This window comes from Galeopterus variegatus, unplaced genomic scaffold, assembly GCF_000696425.1.
Source record: "Galeopterus variegatus unplaced genomic scaffold, G_variegatus-3.0.2 Scaffold4590, whole genome shotgun sequence".
Lineage (NCBI taxonomy): Eukaryota > Metazoa > Chordata > Mammalia > Dermoptera > Cynocephalidae > Galeopterus > Galeopterus variegatus.
In genome coordinates, this window is record NW_007730701.1 from 1 (window position 1) to 21,178 (window position 21,178).

At 39.4% G+C, this 21,178-nt stretch overlaps 1 protein-coding gene across 1 annotated transcript in view; it reads right to left on the reverse strand.

Moving 5' to 3' along the window:
- Positions 1-7,879: 7,879 nt before the first annotated feature.
- The window catches only part of HERC2 (HECT and RLD domain containing E3 ubiquitin protein ligase 2), a 145,828-nt gene continuing 132,529 nt past the window's right edge, over positions 7,880-21,178 (reverse strand). The window contains exons 44-52 of the mRNA XM_008587915.1: positions 20,848-20,991; positions 17,913-18,055; positions 13,730-13,997; positions 13,496-13,632; positions 12,852-12,950; positions 10,499-10,667; positions 10,271-10,396; positions 8,571-8,679; positions 7,880-8,069 (exon numbers count right to left, since the gene is read on the reverse strand). Of these exons, the coding sequence (XP_008586137.1) occupies positions 7,880-8,069; positions 8,571-8,679; positions 10,271-10,396; positions 10,499-10,667; positions 12,852-12,950; positions 13,496-13,632; positions 13,730-13,997; positions 17,913-18,055; positions 20,848-20,991 (1,385 nt within the window). The remainder of the gene's footprint in view (positions 8,070-8,570; positions 8,680-10,270; positions 10,397-10,498; positions 10,668-12,851; positions 12,951-13,495; positions 13,633-13,729; positions 13,998-17,912; positions 18,056-20,847; positions 20,992-21,178) is intronic.

The following is a 21,178-nucleotide window of genomic DNA, read 5'->3' on the forward strand; positions in this document are numbered from 1 at the left end:
ATTGGTGGGAGCTAAAAAAACAAACAAATTAATTCACCCACATACACACACAAAAAAAACCTGGGGGGGTGGGGTGGGGAAGAAGATATAACAACTCTACTTTTATGAAGTTGTTACAACAAGCAAACGGAAAGGACATTCTTGGGGGGGAGGGGAGAGAGGGAGGAGGGAGGGAGGTGTCGGTGATTGGCCATAATAATGATATACAGTGTATATTGACAAAATAAAAATTTAACAGAAAAAAAATATTTTTATTAGTTCTAAAATAAAACTTAATGTAAAAAAATATATATATATCACTACAAGGTGCATAGAATAGTTATAGTTACCATTTATTGAGCACTGAGCCAGGTGCTTTAAATATGTCATTTTATCTTATAGTGAATAAAAAAAGTAAAGTGCTGAATAATATGGATAGTATGCTTCCAGTTTTGTGTTTTAGGAAAAACTTCTCTCTTCCCCACCCCTATAGATGTTTATATAGGCATAGGGAGGGTCTGGAAGAATCTGCAAATAACAACTACTCCTTTGGAATGAGAGTGCCTGTGATATATAACTACAATTTTAAATTTTATATACATATATATTTTTTGGAAATTTTTTTTACAATAAAATGCATCATGCAGAATAAACATGTATTTGTTTTATAAAAAAAATAAATAAATAAAATAAAATAAAATAAAATAAAATAAAACTACATCAGTAATAATCTTAAATGTAAATGACTCAATGATCTGAATAAAAGGCAAAGATTATCATATTGAAATTTCTTATATATATATATATATATATATATATATATAATATATATGCAAATTACAAGGAATATATCTAAAATACAAGAATACAAAAAGACTAGGGATAAAAATCCCAAAAAAGAGACACAAACACTAACCTCACAGAACTGTAGGAGACATTGTTTTATGCACACACAAGACATTAACAAAACCCAATCGTGCTGGGTCATATGATAATATGCAAATTTCAAAAAATGTCAAACAATCGACCAGAGTACATATTCTGAATGCAATGTAAAAATCAATAATAAAAAGATATCTAGAAAATGCCCATATGTTTGAAAACGTGTAAGCCAATAAATAGAAGGAAAAAATTCCAATGGAATTTAAAAGATACTTTGAAACAAATGATAATGAAACTATTCAACTACTACTATATATCAATATTGCAGAATACAGCTTATATCTTGCTCAAAGATAAATCTGAAATTTTAAGTTTATATATGACAAAAGATGACAAATTCCATAGGAAAGGGAAACAAATAATAAAGATATTAGAGACAGTAAAGAGAGCCAAAAGTTGGTTCTTTCCAAAGACTGACTAAATTGATAAATTTGGCAGACTAATCAAGAATAAAGTACTTAGGCTTGAAAAGGGGACAGCTCTACAGATTCTACAGATCTCCTCCAAAAAGATAAGAGAAAATTACAACCTAGAAATAGTAAAAAACTTTCTCAACATTATAAATGCCATATATGAAAAGCCCATAGCTAAGATAACACTCAATGGTGAAAGACTGAAAGCTTCTACCCTAAGATAAGGAGAAAGACAAGGCTGCCCGTCTTTGCCACTTCTACTCAACATAGCACTCAAAGATCTACCCAAAGCAATATTACAGAAAGAAATACAGGCATCTAAATTGGAAAGAAAGAAGTAAAATTGTCTGTTTGCAGATGACCTGATCTTCTATGTACAAAACCCTTAAGACTCTGCCAACAACAAAAAAATTGTTATAGCTAATAAACAAATTCAGCAAAGTTGCTGGATACAAATTCAACACACAAAAATCAGTTTTATTTCAATACACTAGCAACCAACAACCCAAAAAGGAAAACAATTTCATTTAAAATGGCATGAAAAAAAAAAATACATAGGACTAACTTTAACCAAGAAGGTTAAAAGAAATTAAAGAAGATCTAAGTAAAAGGAAAGATATCCCTTGTACATAAAATGGAAAACTTAATATCATTAAAATGATAATTCTGTCCAAAGCAACATATAGATTCAATCTGATCCATATAAAAATAGGGATTTTACAGAAGTGAAAAAAATCAATCCCAAAATTCATATGAAATTTCAGGAAACACCAGATAGCCAAAACAATCTTAGAAGAAATATGGAGGACTCACACTCCCCAATTTCTAAATTTACTACAAAGCTACCATAATCACAATATCACAACGGTGTTGAACTGGCATAAGGATAGACAAATAGACCAACTGAATGGAATCGAGAGCTCAGAAAGAAACCCTCACATCTATAGTCAATTGATTTTCAACAAAGGAGCCAAGACCACTCAACAGGGAAAGGGCAGTTTTGTCAACAGATGGTGCTGGGAAGAGTGGATATGCACATGTAAAAAAGTGAAGCGGGACCCTTAGGTTATACCATGTAAAAAAATTAACTCAAAGTGGATCAAAGAGCTGGCAATGGTTTCTTAAACTGACAGCAAAAGCAAATAAGATAAGTTGGATGTCACTAAAGTTAAAAATGTTTGTGCATCATAGGAACCTACCAAGAGAGTGAAAGCACATATATGACAAAGATTTAATATCCAGAATATATAAAAAAACTCCTACAACATCAAAAACTTTATTTTTTTAACTTTTAAAAAATTAAAACATACTTGATTGTACATATCTGTGGGGTACAGAGTTGAATATTAATAACTGTGTGCAATATGTGATGCTCAAATCAGGATAATGAATATATTCTTCATTATACAATGTAATCGGTTTTTGTGACCCTTTATCAATTCTTCCCTTATCTTTCCTCTCCTTCCCCCTTTCCCACCCTTGGTAACCTCAGTTCTATTCTCTCCTTTTGAAAGATCCACATATTATTGTGATTGTTGCATCTTTCTTTCATTCTTTCTTTCCCTTTTATTTCTTTAGCTCCCACTTAGGAGGAGGACATGTATTTCTTCTGTGCCTGGCTTACTTCACTTAACATGATTTTCTCTAAGTTCATTCATATTGCTATGAATGGCAGAATTTGATTCTTTTTTATGTCAGAATAGTATTCCATTGTGTAAATGTATCACATTTTCCTTATCCAGTCATCCAATGATGGACATTTAGGTTGGTTCCATATCTTGGCTATTGTAAAAAAGAGCTGCAGTAAAGATGGGAGTGCAGGTATCCCTACAACATGATGATTTCCATTCCTTTGGGTATATACCCAGCAATGGAATTGCTGGATCATATGGCAGTTCTATCTGTAGTTGTTTGAGGAACCTCCATACTGGTTTCCATAAGACCTGCACCAATTTACAGTCCCACCAACAGTGCAGGAGGGTTTCCCTTTTTCTGCATCCTCACCAGCATTTATTATTCTGTCTTTTTGATAATAGCTAGACTAACTGGAATGAGATGATATCTCAGCATGGTTTTGATATGCATTTCCCTGATGCTGAGAATTTTTTCATGTGTCTATTGGCCACTAGTATATCTTCCTTAGAGAAATGCCAATACAGCTCCTTTACCCATTTTTTAATTATGTTGTTTTTTTACTGTTAAATTGTTTGAGTTCTTTATATATTCTGGATATACATATATGAGATGCACAGTTTACAAATCCTTTGTCAGATGCATAGTTTGCAAATATTTTCTCCCATTCCACAGGTTGTCTTTTCTGTCTATTAATTGTTTCTTTTGCTGTGCAGAAGCTTTTTAGTTTGATATAATCCCATTTGTTTATTTTTCCTTTTATTGCCTGTGCTTTTGAGGTTATATTAATAAACTCTTTGCCCCGTCCTACTTCCTGAAGTGTTTCCCCTGTGTTTTCTTTCAGGAGTTCTATAGGTTTAGGTAAGTCTTTAAACCATTTTGAATTGATTTTAGTATATGGCAAGAGGTACTGGTCTAGTTTCATTCTTCTACATATGGATGTCCAGTTTTCCCAGCACCATTTACTGAAGAGGCCATCTTTTCCCTAATGTATGTCCTTGGTGCCTTTGTTGAAGATCAGTTGCATATAAGTATTTGGGTCGACTTCTGGGTTAAGTCACACACAGACTAAGAGTAAAGGGATGGAAAAAAGATATACTATGCAAATGGAAATCAAAAAGAAGCAGGAGTAGCTATTCTTTCTTTGAGTAAATAGACTTTAAACCAAAAACCATAAAAAATAAATAAGGCCACTGTATAATGATAAATCTATATGTCTATCCAGCAAGAAGACATAACAATCATAAATATATATGCACCCAACATCATAGCACCCAGATACATAAAGCAAACACTATTAGAACTAAAGAAAGAAATAGACTCAAAAATGATAATAGTTGAGGACCTGAACACCCCTCGTTCAGCACTGGACAGATCATGTAGGCAACAAAAATCAAAAGAGAAATATAGGACTTAAGCCTCATTTTAGACCAACTGTATCTGGCAGATATCTACAAAACATTTCATCCAACAACCACAGAATGTACAGTCTTCTCATGAGCACATGGAACATTCTCCCAGATAGATCACATGTTAGGTCACAAATCAAGCCTCAAGAAATTTTTAAAAACTGAAATCATTTTTTTTTTCCTTTTTGTCTTTTTTTCGTGACCGGCAATGGATCGCAACCCTCAGTGTCGCGCCCGTACCGGACCGGGACCGGCAACGGGATCGCAACCCTCGGTGTTGCGCCTGCACCTCGCTCAGCCAGTGAGCGGCCGGTCTGTATGTGGGATCCGAACCCTCGGCGGGAGCGCCGCCATGCTCCCAAGCGGCACACTGTAGCAGTGCGCCACCGGGCCGGCCCAAAAAACTGAAATCCTTTTAAGTATCTTTTCAGACCACAATGGATTAAAACTAGAAATCAACAACAAGCAAAACTCTGGAAATGAAACAAACATGTGGAAATTAAACAACATGCTCCTGGGGCCGGCCCGGTGGCGCACTGGATAGTGCGCCGCTTGGGAAGCGCGGCGGCGCTCCCGTCCGAGGGTTCGGATCCCACGGGGGCAACACTGAGGGTTGCGATCCGTTGCCGGACACGGAAAAAGACAAAAAGATTTAAAAAAAAAAAAAACAAACATGCTCCTGAACAACATATGGATCCAAAAAGAAATTAAACAGGAAATCAAAAAATTTCTTGAAACTATTGAAAATGAAGACACAACATACCAAAAACCTGTAGGGTACTGCAAAAGCAATGCTAAGAGAGAAGTTTATTGCTGTAAATGCTTACATCAAAAGAATTAAAAGATTTCAAATAAATAACCTAATGGTACACCTGAAAAAACTAGAAAAACAACAACAATCCATGCCCAAATTAGTAGACAGAAAAAAAAATAATTAAGATCAGAGCAGAACTAAATGTAAGAGACCCCAAAAATGATATTAAATATCAATGAAACAAAAAGTTGGTTTTCTGAGAACACAGACAAGCCATTAGCTAGGCTAACTAGAAAAGAGAGAAACAGAAATAACAAAAATTATAAATGAAAAAGGAGACATTACAACCAATACCCCAGAAATTCAAAGAATCATTAGACACTATTATAAACAACTATACAGCAACAAATTTGAAAATCTGGAGGATATAGATAAATTTCTGGACATACAAACTATCAACACTGAACCAAGAAAGAAACAGAAAATCTGTATAGACCAACAATGGGCAATGAGATTGAAGCAGTAATCAGCAGTCTCCTGACAAAAAAAGAGCCCAGGACCAGATGGATTTACTTCTGAATTCCACTAACCTTTAAAGAAAAATACCAATATTCTTCAAACTTCCAAAAAACTGAAAGAGAGGGCATCCTCCCAAACTCATCCTATGAGGCCAGCATCACTCTGATACAAAAATCATACAAAGATAAAACAAAAAAAAGAAAACTATAGGCTGATATCTTTAATGAACATAGATGCAAACATCTTCAAAAAATATTAGCAAACAGAATACAGCAAAACATCAAAGAAATTATACACCATGATGAAGTGGGAGTCATCCCAGTAATGCAAGGATAGTTCAACATACACAAGTTGATAAATGTCATACACCACATCAACAAAATCAAAGACAAAAACCATATGATTATCTCAATAGATGCAGAAAAAGCATTTGATAAAATGCAACATCCCTTCATGACTCAGCAAATTAGATACAGAAGGAAAGTATCTCAACACAATAAAAGCCATAAATGACAAACCCACTACCAATATCATCCTCAGTGTTCCTTAAGAACAGGAACAAGACAAGGATTTCCACTCTCACCACTCCTACTTAACATAATATTGGAAATACTAGCCAGAGCAACCAGGCAAGAGAAAGAAATAAAGGGCATCCAGATTGGAAAAGACAAAATCAAACTATCTGTTTGCAGATGAAATAGAAAAGCCTAAAGACTACAAAAAACCTCTTAGAGTTGGTAGATGATTTCAGTAAAGTTGCAGGATACAAAATCAACATGCAAAAATCAGTAGCGTTTTTATACTCCAACAACAAACTAGTAGAAAAAGAAATCAGGAAACTAGTCTATTTACAATAGTCATCAAAAAAAATAAAATAAAATACCTAGGAGTAAATTTAACACAGGAGGTGAAACATCTCTACAATGAGAACAACAAATCACTGTTGAGAGAAATTAAAGAGGACACAAAAAGATAGAAAGACATTCCACACTCTTGAATTGGCAGCATTAACATTGTGAAAATGTCCATACTACTCAAAGTAACCTACAGATTCAATGCAATCCTGATGAAAATAGCAATTACATGCTTCACATAAATAGAAAAAACAATCCTAACATTCATAAGAAACAACAAAAGACCCTGAATCACCAAGATGATCCTGAGCAAAAAAAATAAAGCTAGAGGCATGACACTACCTACTTCAAACTACACTACAAAGCCATAGTAACCAAAACAGCATGGTACTAGCATAAAAACAGACAGTTGGACCAATAGAACAGAATAGAGAACATAGAAAATTTTTTAATTGGTGAAGAATGTGAAAAGTCATTTTCCCAAAAAAACTACACAAATGGCCAGAAAGCACACAATAAGAGGCTCAATGTCATCTGTCATTACTGAAATTCAAATCAAAATCATAAGCAGATACCATTTCTCACCCACTAGGATGGACATAATCAAAACATGGAAAACAGCAAGTGTTGATGAGGATGTAGAGAAATTGGAACCCTCATACCATGCTGGTGGAACATAAAATGGTACTTTCACTACTGAAAACATTTTGGCAGTTACTCAAAAAGTTAGACAAAGAACTATCATATGACCCTGAAATTCCACTCCTAAGTACACACCAAGCAGTTTTGAAAACAGAGACTCCAACAGATACTGGTAGAACAATGTTCACAGCAACATTATTCACAATTGCCAAAAGGTGGAAACAACCCAAATGTCCATTAATAGATGAATGAATAAATAAAATATGGTATATACATACAGTGGAATGTTATTCAGCCATTAAAAGGAATGAAATTCTGACACATGCTACAAAATGTATGCACCTTAAAGACCTTATGCAAAGTGAAATAAGCAACATACAAAAAGATAAGTATTGTATGGTTCCACCTAGATGAGGTACTTGGAGTAGTCAAATTCATAGAGACCAAAGGTAGAGTAGAGGTTTCCAGGGATGGAGGAGGAAGAAATGAAGTTAAATTACTTCATGGGTACACAGTTTCTGTTTGGAGTGGTGAAAACGTTCTGAAAATAGATAGTAGTGATGATTGTGCAACATGGTACTTAACGTATTTAACACCCAAGTTGTAAACTTAAATGATTAAAATGGCAAATTTTATGTTATATATATTTTGCCATGCTAAAAAATATAATAAAAGCATATGAATAAAAAGACCCTCCATCTAACCAATTCCACACTCCACGCAACTAAACACTTATTAGTTTCTTAAGATCCAATGTTTCTCTATGGAAATACAAGCAAACAAACCTGGTTCATTTATTCTGCCAAATGTATGCCTGGTGTTGTGTTTTTTGGTCTTGAAACACGTTTCACAAAAATCAAAGTCATCACAGTTTCTGCATTTGAATCTGGATCCATTGATAGGAAATATTTGACAGCCATCACACCTATTTTAAAAAGAGCCATTGAATGGACAAGAAAAAGATGAGGTCATTTACTAAACTTAATTTGAAAGAAAACCATTTGATGGAGTTTGGATGTGTTGTCCCCTCCAAAATTCATGTGGAAATTTGATCTCCAATGTGGCAGTGCTGGAAACTGATTGAGTCATGGGGCGACCCCTCATGAATGGATTAATGAGTGAGTTCTCGCTCTATTAGGTCCAGCGAGAGCTCGCTGCTTAAAAAGACCCTGGCACCTTCTCTCTCTCTCTTGCTTCCTCTTGCCATGTGATCTGTTTGTACCCGCCAGCTGCCTGCGACTTTCTGCTATGAGTAGAAGCAGCCTGAGGCCCACGCCAGATGCAGCTGTCCCAGAATCATAAGCCAAATATACCTCTTTTTCTTAAAATTACCCAGTCTCAGGTATTTCTCTTATAGCAACACAAAACGAACTAAAACACCATTCTTCCCAAAACAAATCTAGCAATCATAAAAATAAAAACTCACGTGACACCAGGATGAATACTAGGCACCAACTCCATTTCTGATAACAACCCAGTCCAGTGAGACTGCTGAGGAAAGTCGACGATAATATCTTTTCCATTGGCACTGAAAGCTAGGACAAAACAGAAGTTGCCTAAAACACCGTCTTTATTACTAATAAAAATGTAAAATTAAAACATACCTAGCCACATAGTATATTGTAGCTATTTATGTTTTACAAAGAGTACTTATCTTTTAGGGATATGTACTAAGACACTTATTGATGAAGTGATACATGATGTCTGGTACTAGCTTTAAAGTAATCAAGGGAGGATATTACAGATGAAATAATTTTGGCCATGAGTGGAAAACTGTTGAAGCCAGGTAATGGGCACATGGAGGTTTATTACACTTTATTCTCTATTTCTGCATATGTTTAAAATTTTCCTCAATAAGAAGTTTTGTTTGTTTTAATTATACTAAGTCAAAATTCCATTTAGTACCTTCAATATATTAGGAAATGAAAACCTCATTATTAATGTTACAACCTCTCTTGTCCTTTGAGAAAACCAATCCACCACTCAAAACATAACTTAGAAATCAAACTCTTGTTTTTAAAACTTATCTTTGTTTTGATTTGTAAATCTTTTAAAAACCTGTTAAGCAAAGAAAAATGTTAAAATAAAATATTAAATAGGTCATTTGTTCTTATGTGACCTGAGAAGCTCTAACAACACCCTCATCTACCTGGGAAGTACCACTATCGTGGCTGTTTTCTAATCTAAGCTATTTGATGCAAAGAGAGATTTCTACAAGGTTCAAAAGAGGGGGGGGGGGGTATCTTTTTATGGCATCAAGAGAGTTCAAAGATAAAATAATACTATTAACATATGTAATTATTTCTCATGCAGTTGTTAGAATGGTCATAATACACCTTTCAAAGTGTGCCATGTATTGGATTTAGAATCTCGATAATGTCACATTAAACATAACCTGAGAATCTTGTGTTTCTAGTTCCAAACTCCCATCATTAGCACATTTACAGTTCTTAAATTCATTCCTAAATTTTTACGTAGCATGCAAAAGAGAAAAGCAAAAGCAGTCCCTGACAGTCAGGAACTGGCCTGACACTCACATTAGGCCATTTGGCAGAACAACTGGCAGAACAGGTTTACAAAACACCAATATCAGACAAGGCCACTCTGTGACTGATGAATCAAGGCACAAACAAAACTCCTCCTTAATCATGTATGATGAGGGTCAAATCTAATCCAAATCACAAACATGACCACATGTCCCCCTATGCTGGCTAAAATGAATAACTGCTTCCTTACGAATCTTAACTTGGCTCCATTCTTTCTGCCCTTATGTTAAGATTTATTAAGATACCCAGTCTCAGAATTAACCCCCCTTTATTGAGCCCTCCCCAATATATCCAACAGAAAACCATTAGTCCTTGCTCACACCCTTTTACATAGACACCCAGTTCCCCACGGTATGTGTCCTCCTGCATTGCCATGAGTTAATGAACTAACTCAGTTCAACAGCAGGTTTATTCCTTTGTGACCTTTGGCCAGAAGGTACTGACAAGCAAAAGAAGATTATTTATATATTATAAGGCTTTCTGCACACTAGTTTTCCTTGCCCTTGAATGAAAAAATATTGAGTTTACATGAGTTAATGAAGACTTAACATTTGGAATTTTGTTGCGTCGATAATATTACCTTTCACAACCCCCACACTTTGATGAGTCACAGATCCCCATTTGTATTTTGGTGTGGTGACGGAGGCCTTGACCCGCACTTTATCACCAATCTTGATGTGAGAAGAAGAACTCGGTGGAGGATAGCCTGAAGAGTTCAAAAATAAACGTACTATAACTACCATTTATTTGTGGGAACTATGTCTCTAATTAAGAAAAAGCAAAAGAACTTGGCAAAAACTGTGCTCACCTATAAGTTCCACGTGAATATACCTGACCCAGTATGTGCCTCCTTTCTGCTGCCAGTCACACTGCACGTTGAGGTCATGCAGCCCATCTCTGTCCAGTTTGATGACTTTGCCCACATCACCTTCACACACCTCTTCATATGTTCGACAACATCTAACCATCATTCCCACCTAAAATTAAAATTAAATTAAACATCCAGCCGGGCATACATACATGAAATGAACTATTCTTAAGAAAAAAAAAATTTAGTTATTACCCAGAAAACACTCTAAATAACATTTTACACTAAATGGAACCAAAGCTCTTTAGAAAACTGGCCAGTTCTACGTCTAGGGCAGGAAATTTCTGAAATGAGCCGGCATCCGCTTGTGCTGTGAACAAGGCAGCTATCAAAGATGGCTGGGCTCACTCAGAAGAACACTCTGACCATCAAGAGAAACAATGGCTGGAGCACACCAAACCCTAAAAGCCAACGAATTCCTCACCATGATAATAAGCAAAACAAAACTTCTTAGTCACCTTTATAAGCACCAGTGTGTCAACGCCATCATTCTGAAAAGTCAAAAAGCCCCCCAAAATAAATAAGCATTTATTCTGCCTTTCCTGTAAAAACTATATTATAAAAAGTAAGTAGGGTTGATAAAGTTTTTTTCACAAAACATAACTCCAGCTAATAAATTTGGAAGGAGTGACAAAGTTAGAAAATCACAGTGTACAGCCCCTACTGATGGGTCTAGGTGATGACACCACAGCTGCTGGAGCCACAAATGACAGCTAACGGACAGCATCATGGTGGAAGGAGCAGACTGGTGAGACCTAGCCCACCTGACATGTGGGGCAGCAGCGAGCACACTGCCATCTATAAAGCACTCCCACCTGGGGCTCAGCCTGATCCAATCACCTGCCACCTTAACTCCTACTTTACGGAAGAAACGGGATCACTGGAAGATGTTAGCCCACATCACAAGGAAGCCACCTCCAAATGCAGAATGTAAGACATTTGGAGGACACAGTTTCAGCCACAAACAAATGATATGAAGAGAGAAAAAGGGGAGGGGAGGGGAGAGTTGTTCTGGATTGAATGGTTGTACCCCCCCCTCCAAAACTCATGCACTGAAGCCCTAACCTGCAATGTGGTTGTATTAGGAGATGGGGTCTATAAGGAAATAACTTAGGTTAAAAGTGTGGTCATATGGCTGGAGCCCTAATCCAAGAAGATTAGTGTCCTCATAGGAAGAGACACCAGAGTTCCCTTACTCACTCTCATTTCCCCTACATCCACATAAGGACAGAGCAAGAAGGAAGCTGTCTACACACCAGGAAGCGGGCCCTCACCAGACACCAGCCACGTCAGCACATTGATCTCAGACTTCTGGCCTCTAAAACTGTGAGAAATAAATTACTGTTGTTTGAACCACTCGCCTGTCTTTTATTGTGGCAGCCTGAGTTGACTAACACAAGGGAGAACTATTCCAAGTTAAGAGACTTCAGAGACACATCACCCAAATGTAAGGTGTATAATCTTGTTTATATCCAAATTCAAAAAACTAGCTATAAAAAGCCATTTTTCAGAAAATTGGGAAAATTTGAACAAGCATTGGATATAAAACCATATTAAGGAATTACTATTATATTGGGTAACAGTAACATCATGTTAAAAATGATATCCTTTACTAGGATTTTCTTTTACTTTTATTAGGGATATATAATGACATTACAGGTGAAATGAGATGATTTCTGGGATTTTCTCTGAAATATACTAAAACAAGAGAATTAGAACAAGAAAAGGGAGAATTTAAGGTGGCTAAAGGACTACATAAGACATAACCAGGTAAAAAAAATCAGATGGCTGTGCCAATGATATAAGAAAAACAAGCAAAAATGTACAAGAGTGTCATAAATGGGGAAAATGGAGAAATGCTATCTCTGCACCCTGTCCCCTGTGGACAGGCCATCTTTGCTGTCCAGCTCTGGTCCCCTTCCCACCTCCTACTCCTCTGGTCACTCTGCTACAGCCACAGTGGCCCCCAGCTGGCTGGCCATCCTGTTGGGCCACCCTTCACTCCATACACGCCTCATGTGTGCTGCACCTACTCCATGCAGCCACCGGTCCCAACAGCATGCCCTCTCCTTCTGCTCCCTTTCCTGTGGTCTGCACTGGCCCATTCCCAAAGTATGTATCACCTTCTGATACATCAGGGCTCAATGGTTAGGCTTGACTATCTCCCACCACAGGAATGCAGGCTCCCTGAGGACAGGGCCTCTTAGTGTGATGACTACAGGCACACAAGAGATGCTCAAATATTTGCTGAATGAAAATATGATCAAGGCTCCAGCCTAAGACAATTACTCACCTGAATATTCTCTCTCACATACACAGCATAATCATCATTACTCAGGAAATCAGCTCGTTTTTTGTAAGTCTGACTCTCCGTCACAACAGCACCAGTAGACTACAAAAGACAAATACATTTGGTGGGGAAAAAAGGAGAATCAGATAAGCCTACTTAAAAAGAAACAAGCTGGTGAAAATTAAAAAATAAATAATGAAATACTGTATTTTCACTATAAAAATCTAAAAGCAGTAGCACAGGCAGAAACGAATCTCAAAAGCTACAAGTACAGAAAATTTCTGAGGCATTCCCAAATTAATCCTATGAAGCAATTTACACAGGTCAGAAATCAATGTGTTATACAAAACATGATTTTTTAATTAAGTGTCTTCTAATGGCTACCCACCATCATTAGATGTTTGAACAAGGGTCTGTTTTAAAGCTGAAAGTAATTATGACATAGAAAACCCAATCATCGCCTTAGTAGCAAAACACACAGCTTTGTTCTGTGTCCAGCAGAAGCGCAGCTAAACGTTAGGGAACAGTCGACACTAGTTACAGTTAGTCCTTTCAAGGGTCAGAAAAAACTAATATACAAGACACCCAGATCACAAGACAGATGGGACACAGGCCAGGGAGCAGGCGAGTCCACAGAAGGCACTGACCACAGGGTAGGCTGCGCCGTCCTCGTCTTCCACCACCTCCTCATCTGAACACTCGTCAGACACAGTGTCTGCATCCGAGAGCTCCGTGACCTGGACATCAGAGTGATCCAGCAGCCACCCGACCAAGGCCTCCACACCTAGGAGCAAGTACACACAGCACACCACAGGCCACCATGAGGACCAACAGCACTGTGGTGAGAACCACAAACAAACAGCAACAGGAAAACGCAATACCAGGCAAGCCAGACGTGTTCCCTGAAGCACCCATGAGTGACTTCAGTGCGAATTCTATGTTCCTCCTGGGAAATCCCATTTCCATGAGCTGCACCACAACAGGCAGAGCGGGAGTGGGAGACTGCTTGCGCCTCTTCACCCTGGCAGGGCAGATGTGCTGCACCATGACAGGTGTGGTAGCCTCGCTAGAGCTGCAGTCTTCAAACCCCATGCTTGACGGGTGGGTGGACTCCACAGCCAGATACTGGCACACGGCCAAGGCGGCAGCCTGCACAGATGAGAGGGCACTAGGAGGTTTTTGAAGGTGCCCTCAGCTAACTACAGTCTAAAAAAATGGGGATGACGGGCCAGCAACTGCAGTACAGAAGAACAGAAAGCCCCGATGTACATGCGCATCTTAAAATGAACTGACAAAACGTTAGAAAACAACAAAGCTATGTTTCAGAGTTCAATGCAGAGGAAATATCTGGTGGTCAAATGACTCTCCTGACTGCTTCAGTACACAGTGAGCCTAGTAAATTAGCTGAGTACCAATGTCCATTAAGGAAAGCTTCACAGCTGCCCCAAGCTCTGACTGAGCAAGTGCAGCAAGAGGGACAGGGACAGAGGTGTGGCCACCATAACTGGATGCTGCAGTGATGGCCACAGGCACCTGCTCTTCCCTCTGCAACACAGGCCAGAAACAACACATAACTCTCTCATATGCCACCAAATCAACTCTCAACTATTCGAGGGTAAAATAACCACCTTGGGAGTTATACATGGCATTAAAAAATGAGGGAAATAAAGAAAATTAGTTGGGTAATACTGCAATGAATCAATGAGATCTACACCCCACTGGTGTCTGCAGCTGGGAGCTCCCTCCCCACAGCACACAGCCCTTGCTGATCTACTGGCAACTCTCCATTCCTCTTCCCCAGCTGCTCACAGGCATTGAAGAATGGCTATTTTGTTAAAATGAGAATGTCTGTGAGGAAGGAATTAGGTAGAAACCAGGGATACCTTAAATACTTCCAGTGCTTAGAAGTGTCAAAAGCCTAGGATTTTGTGGTGAAGTATGAGTAACTGGAAAGTGACAGGTTTTATCTTAAAAGCTTGTAATTCAGATCCAGATTGAGCTAAGAGTTCTGGTTCTGGTAAAGGGGAGTTAGGGTATACTAGACTAACCCTTTGCTGACAACAATTATAAACTCTGGACAGAATATTTTTTTAAAACTGCTTGAGGGCACTGGAGAACAGCCAAAGTAATCAGAACTGGAAGGGTACAACCCTAGACAGAAGAAAGCCAACAGGCAAGATGCACATCTAACCACAGATAGTGGCAGTGTTACTGGACTACAGTCACCGGCTGGTATTTGGGCCTGCCAAAGCAACCAGAGAGTGAGGAAGGAGTCCCCGAAGAAACCATAGGGTAAAATCCACAAAACATATATATATATAGACCATCCTCAAATCTCTGGAGCATGCACGAGACTTTGAAGAGCCCAGCCTTGATAAAGGGACTGCCAAAAGGCTAGAGAGATTTCCACAGCTGCCCAAGCCAGGCAAGTATTCGAGGTTTAAGTCCAACTAAGAGTGTATGGGTGGAGATGTCCCAAGATGTTGAGGCTTCCACTGAAACCTCTCCAGAAGATTCTAAATCCCTTAGAATTAAGGACCAGGAACCAGGATAAAGGGTAAAACCAAAATTAACCATCATAATAAAGCCTAGCAGCAAGCCTCCTCAGAATCAAGGAATGCCAGGTACTAAGCTACCTGTGAGAAGAAAATTCCACATTCTCCAGAGGAAGCTGACAGAACCCAGAGTTAACAAAATGCAATATTCAAGTATCCAGGATACAATAAAAATTATTAGATGTGAAGAAAAACAAGCAATCACTGACTACAATCAAGAACGAAAGTGTCAAGAGCAGCAGACCAACAGTGGACCCAGATGTTAGAATTAGTGAATGAGAATTTTAACATGCTTATCAGAAATATGTTTTAACATACAGTAAAAGATAGATATAAGGGGTGAAGAGAGAGGAACTGTCAGGAGATAGAGAACTATATAGCGAGAACCACATGGAAATATGAGATCTGAAACATGTAAAATATCTCTTCAATGGACTTAACAGCAAATTAGACCTAACAAAGCAAAGCATTCTGACCTTGAAAATAGATCAATACAAATTAACCAGCCTGATCAACAAAAAGAAAACAATTATGAATATACAAAAACTCACTAGCAGCCTACCAGATGCGTAATGATAGTCTCAGAAAAGAACAAAAAGAGAGCAAGACAGGGAAAAAATTATATAGTCAAAAAGTTTCCAATTTAGGTAGGAGGAAAAAAAAAATCACATAAGAGATACAAGTAACTCGAACAAACCCCAAGAAGTACAAAAAAGCACATGTACACACAGGCACATCTTGGTCAAACTGCACAAACTCAGAGAAAAAATAGAAAATATTAAAAGTAGCTAGAGGAAAAAAAACAATTCCTACAGAAGAACAAAGATAAGAATGATGGCTGACTTCCATCATAATTGATGGAGACAAAACAATGGAAGGTCACTCTCTAGTGCAACAGCCCTTCCCAATTCCTGCAGGACAACTCTGGACTTCCTTCTATGTCCTAACATTCAGCATCCTCCTGGTGTGAAGCCAGGCTGTGCTCTGCCCAATATGCTCTGAAACTGCTCAGTGTCCTCTTTTGATCTCTACCAGGGAGACTGGAAACAGGGTCACCATGCAGCCACTTGAAAGGAAACTTTTACCTCAGAGGTTTTTTGGAACTAAGAAAGGGCTGAAACAGAATAGTTCAGAGAAGACACTGCCGCCCCAGCCCCTCCCCACCTGTCACCCCAGATTCTTGCTCTCTCCTTTCATACCCCACTCTTTCTAGCTCATGATGGGACTGAGGGGACCCTCCCCCCCCATAAGCCCCCAGCAGGCGCTGCCTCACTCTGGATCCTTGCTTCCACAGGGTTTTTCTCTGAGGATGTCTATTAGGGTGATTCCTGCCTGCCAAACTGAGCACTGAAGGTTTTGTTTTCATCTTTGATGTTTTATCCAGAATTTTTTATGTATTATGTAGCAAGAAGGATTGTAAAAATGTCTAGTCCTCTGTGTTGCCAGCCATAAAAGTCCCTGCCCCTCACAGGCCTGGTCACATGCTGCCTCTCCTACGGGACTGTCCTGTAACTGGAGCATGCAGCAGCCTCACTACCCTCCCACTAAGGAGGCCAGGAGCCTGGTAGCCACACAGCACATCCGAGGGAGGCATCAGAGTGAATGAAACAAGCAAGAATGTGCACTATTCCTGGGTCTAACGGGTCTCTTCCAATAACAGTATTTCCTGGAAAAAGATCCCTCCATGGAAATCTTGAATGACTTATATACAAAACTTTTTATGTTTTATATTATTTTGAAAGTATGCCTCTTTGGGGTTGTGGTAGCCTGGCCACACCATCTGGCTATGAGAGTTCTCTTCAGTCTGTGGTCTGGCAGTGTGCGGATCTTTGAAAGTTTCATTCTCCACCTACTCCCCACTTTTTGATGAGGTTTCTGTGATGTGTGGTAGGTGTACATCCTACAGCTTACTAGCTTAAAATGTACTCTCCTTTGGTGTGGTCATTTTAGAGCCGATTGAAGAAAGAAAAACCGATAGTGCAACTATTTTGATATTGAATACCAACAAATGTCTTTTTGAGATATAGAACCAGTCTCTCCAAAAAAAAATAAAGACCCTTCCATGAATAAGAGCATTTAACCCATGCTGTACCTACCTAATTTTTTCAAACAATTTAGACAAACCCAAAATAAAGTTAAACTTCAATTCTCCCGTTCTTTAATTAGTGTTACAATGTTCTGCTGACCATGCACAAGCATGGCTATAGCCTAATTAAGAATTATGTGGGTATTATCATTTAAAATTCAGAATGTATCCTTAAGAAAATATACATCTAGGGCCGAGCCCGTGGCGCACTCGGGAGAGTGCGGCGCTGGGAGCGCAGCAGTGCTCCCACCGCGGGTTCGGATCCTATATAGGGATGACCGGTGCGCTCACAGCACTCACTGGCTGAGCGCGGTGCAGCCGGTCTCAAAAAAGGACAAAAAATATATATATATATACACATCTAGAAAGTTGTTCACAATTTAGTACACTGAATTAAAAACTGTGAAGGTTGCACAACTGTACCTCAAGCTCCTGTTTATCAAATATAGCCTTCACAGGAGATGGTTGGGTGGCAGAGGCCAGTAACTGCTGCAAGAGGATCATTGGGGGCTGCGGCCCTTCAGGAGACATGTCACCAAGGTCAGGAGATGCAGCTGCTCCATCGTCTGAATTTGAAAACAAAATATGTACAACATTCTACTTCCAACTGCAAACACCTCTTTGTTAACAAAAGAGAATGCACTGAGCAACCAGGTATGATTTCTGCTTCATTGAGCAACACACAACCAAAATGTTCAAGGCTCGGATATCAAACAAACACTAGACGCTAAAGAAGTTTCCATTCCCTGCTTCTTGGTCTGTGTCCTTCATTAGTTCCTCTGTCTACAAGAGCCAACAAAAGCTGCTTCCCAGATTCCTGCCCTTGGTCCAATTCTTATACATTTTCTACCTTGTGCACTCACTTGTTCAGGAGCCTCCACTATGAACACATCCCAAGTTTGTATTTTCAGTCCTGGCTTTTCCTACTAAGCCTTGTTAAGATCATTAAGAGACACACAATCCCAATGTGTCATGGGATCAGGGTAGTGTCTTTTTTTCTGTTTTGAGTGGCCGTAGGTGAGGCCTTTAGGACCATTTGTCCAGGCCCACAAACAGCCATCACCCTGAGGCCACTTCACACAACTCCAGTACTCACTCGTTCAGACCCTAGCAGCATTTGCATGTACTGGTTTTGTTTGGTGACAACTTCAAGGAACCCAGACCAGAGGCTAGAAATCCTTCTCTTAAAGTGGCAGAGAGTAAATAGTGCAGGCTTCCCGACCATGTTTCTGTGACCACTATTCAACCCTGCGACTACAGAGTGCAAGCAGAGATGGCAAGTAAACAAGCAGGTGCACCTGTTCCCACAGAACAGGTGCCGTGGCAGTTTGCCAATCTCTGCTCTAGATAGCTCCATCTGGAGCCTCTGCTCTGCCCACAGCAGGGTTAATAACCCTGACTCAGCCATGCCACAACTGCTCCAGGGGTGGCTGCAGAACAGCCAGCCCAAGTCCAGGCTCCAGTTTCCTAATTCTTACAATTGTTTTCAAGGTTCCTATCATTTCTAATGCTGAATGAATCTACACTTCTGATCAGTCTCATGCTCAGCAGTTTTCAGATTAATTTACCAATATCCTCTCCTCTTAAGAAACAAACCCAAACACTCCACTTTCCAATGTACTTTCTAATTGTTCAGACTCACTGTTCTCCCTACAACCCAAGCTTGAGACATCAGCCATCTTTGACTTTTTGCTGGTTTCCCAAAAAGTTACATCTAAAAGACCACTCCACCAGTGTCCACTGGAACCTTCTTTCCATTTCTCTTGCCTTCCCCTAGAAAACACCTTGTCACTTGACATAAGAACAATTCTCCATCTCCATGATCTTTGGTTTTCAATACTCCTGTGCCTCACTAGCTTTACGACCCCAAATATCAGTCCTTACCATGTGCTCCCCTGCCACGGCTTTCTAACTTGGCCTGGTAGTCAGGTACTCCGTGACAGGACTTCAACCGACCTTTTGGCTTTAGCCCCACCATTCACTGATAAACCCTGAGCTCCAAGCAAAGCAGAGCTCAATACTCTCCCAATAACCTGCTGCTTTCATTTGTGCTCCTCTGTCCTTCCACCAACTCGGAGATTCCTGGTCACCTGGCACCTGTCTGCCACATCCTTCAAAGGCTGCCTGCCCAACCCTCAGCTGCCACTTCACCCTGAATGCCTACGGAACTCCTCACAAGTCTCACAGTGCACTGGCTCCGTACCTTAAACAGAGCCATCTGTGTTGACTTTCTTTCCCCTTCCCATCCTAGTGAGTAAGGATCACAAACAAGGACTACCTTTTTCCCCCATGATATATTTACCACAGTATCTTTCTGTAGTGGACAATCAAAAAATATTTCACATTCAGATCCCCATACTGGTCAGCTGACCTCACCCCCCATCCCCCAAACATAGCTTTAGTTTTTTTCATTAAAAGTGATACAACCCCATACTGGCCAGCTGCCCAAAAAAAAAAAAAAAAAAAAAAAAAAAAAAAGTGAGACAAGCTGAAGCAATATAGAAAATTATAAAGAAAATCAGCCAAAATTCCACCATTCAAAGATCACTGTCACCATTTTGCTAAACAGAGAAATCAATGACATATCTACAAACAGAAGTACATAGTAACATGCTCTTTTGTTTACTTATGCATCATTTTCATGTTCTCCTGTCAATAAACATATATCTGTATCATCCTCTGAATGGCATCATGGTATTCCACTGCATAAATATACTACGTAATTAATGCGCATTTTGGTGTCTCCAATTTTTCAACATAAAAACAAGACCAAAAAAGAAGCCACAATGGTCAGTAAACACATAATCTTCAGGCCTTCCTTTCTGTTTGAGAAATTCCCCCAAGATGACTTGCTAGGTGAATGTACATAAAGATACATATATATGCATTTTAAAGTCTGACACGTTTCCTCAAATGCCCACTAGACAGTTGTGCCAACTCAAATTCCCACCAGAATGTGTTAAAGGAGTGCTGCTTTCTGAGCATGTGAAGAACCACCTTAGGATCTTGATAGAATGCAGGTTCTGATTCTTCAGCCTGGGTTGGCCTGGGCATCTGCATTTCTCACCCGTTCCTATGTGCCGTCAGTGCTGCTGGTCCACGGACCACAGTTTAAAGAGTGAGGTGTGAGAATACTGTTTCCCTGCCCACCTACCAGATTTCTCAAGTATGGTCTGACTTATAAGATGATGACAACTTCTTTCCAGTTGATCACTGGTCAGGTCACACATCTTTCTTATACATGTTAAGCGTCTATATTTCCCCTTTTATAAACTGCTTATTCATGTCCTTTGCCTATTTTTCTACTAGAGTATCTGCCTTTGTTTCAAATCTTTAAGAACTTTCTTTAAGAAGATACCTGCATGAACAGCTCCAGTCTCCTGAACAGCTGGCTGAGACAAGATCTGCCTCAGCTTATCTTGGTGGGAAAGCAATGCCCGCCCTGCCTTCAGTATGTACAGCTTCACCTGCTGGCTCCGCAGCAGCTCCAGGTCCACTTGCCCTGCAGAAGAAGAAAGAGCTCCATGAAAACTGCTTGCCCACTCGGCCTCTCCTCTCACCAGCAGTGTCACCTTTGCAACATGGAGATAAATAATGCCCTGCTGGGCATGTACTGACCATATGCAAACACTATCAGTCATGAAGAGCTTGTCTCTCCCAGTATCATGCTTGGTGCTCTGCGTGAACAT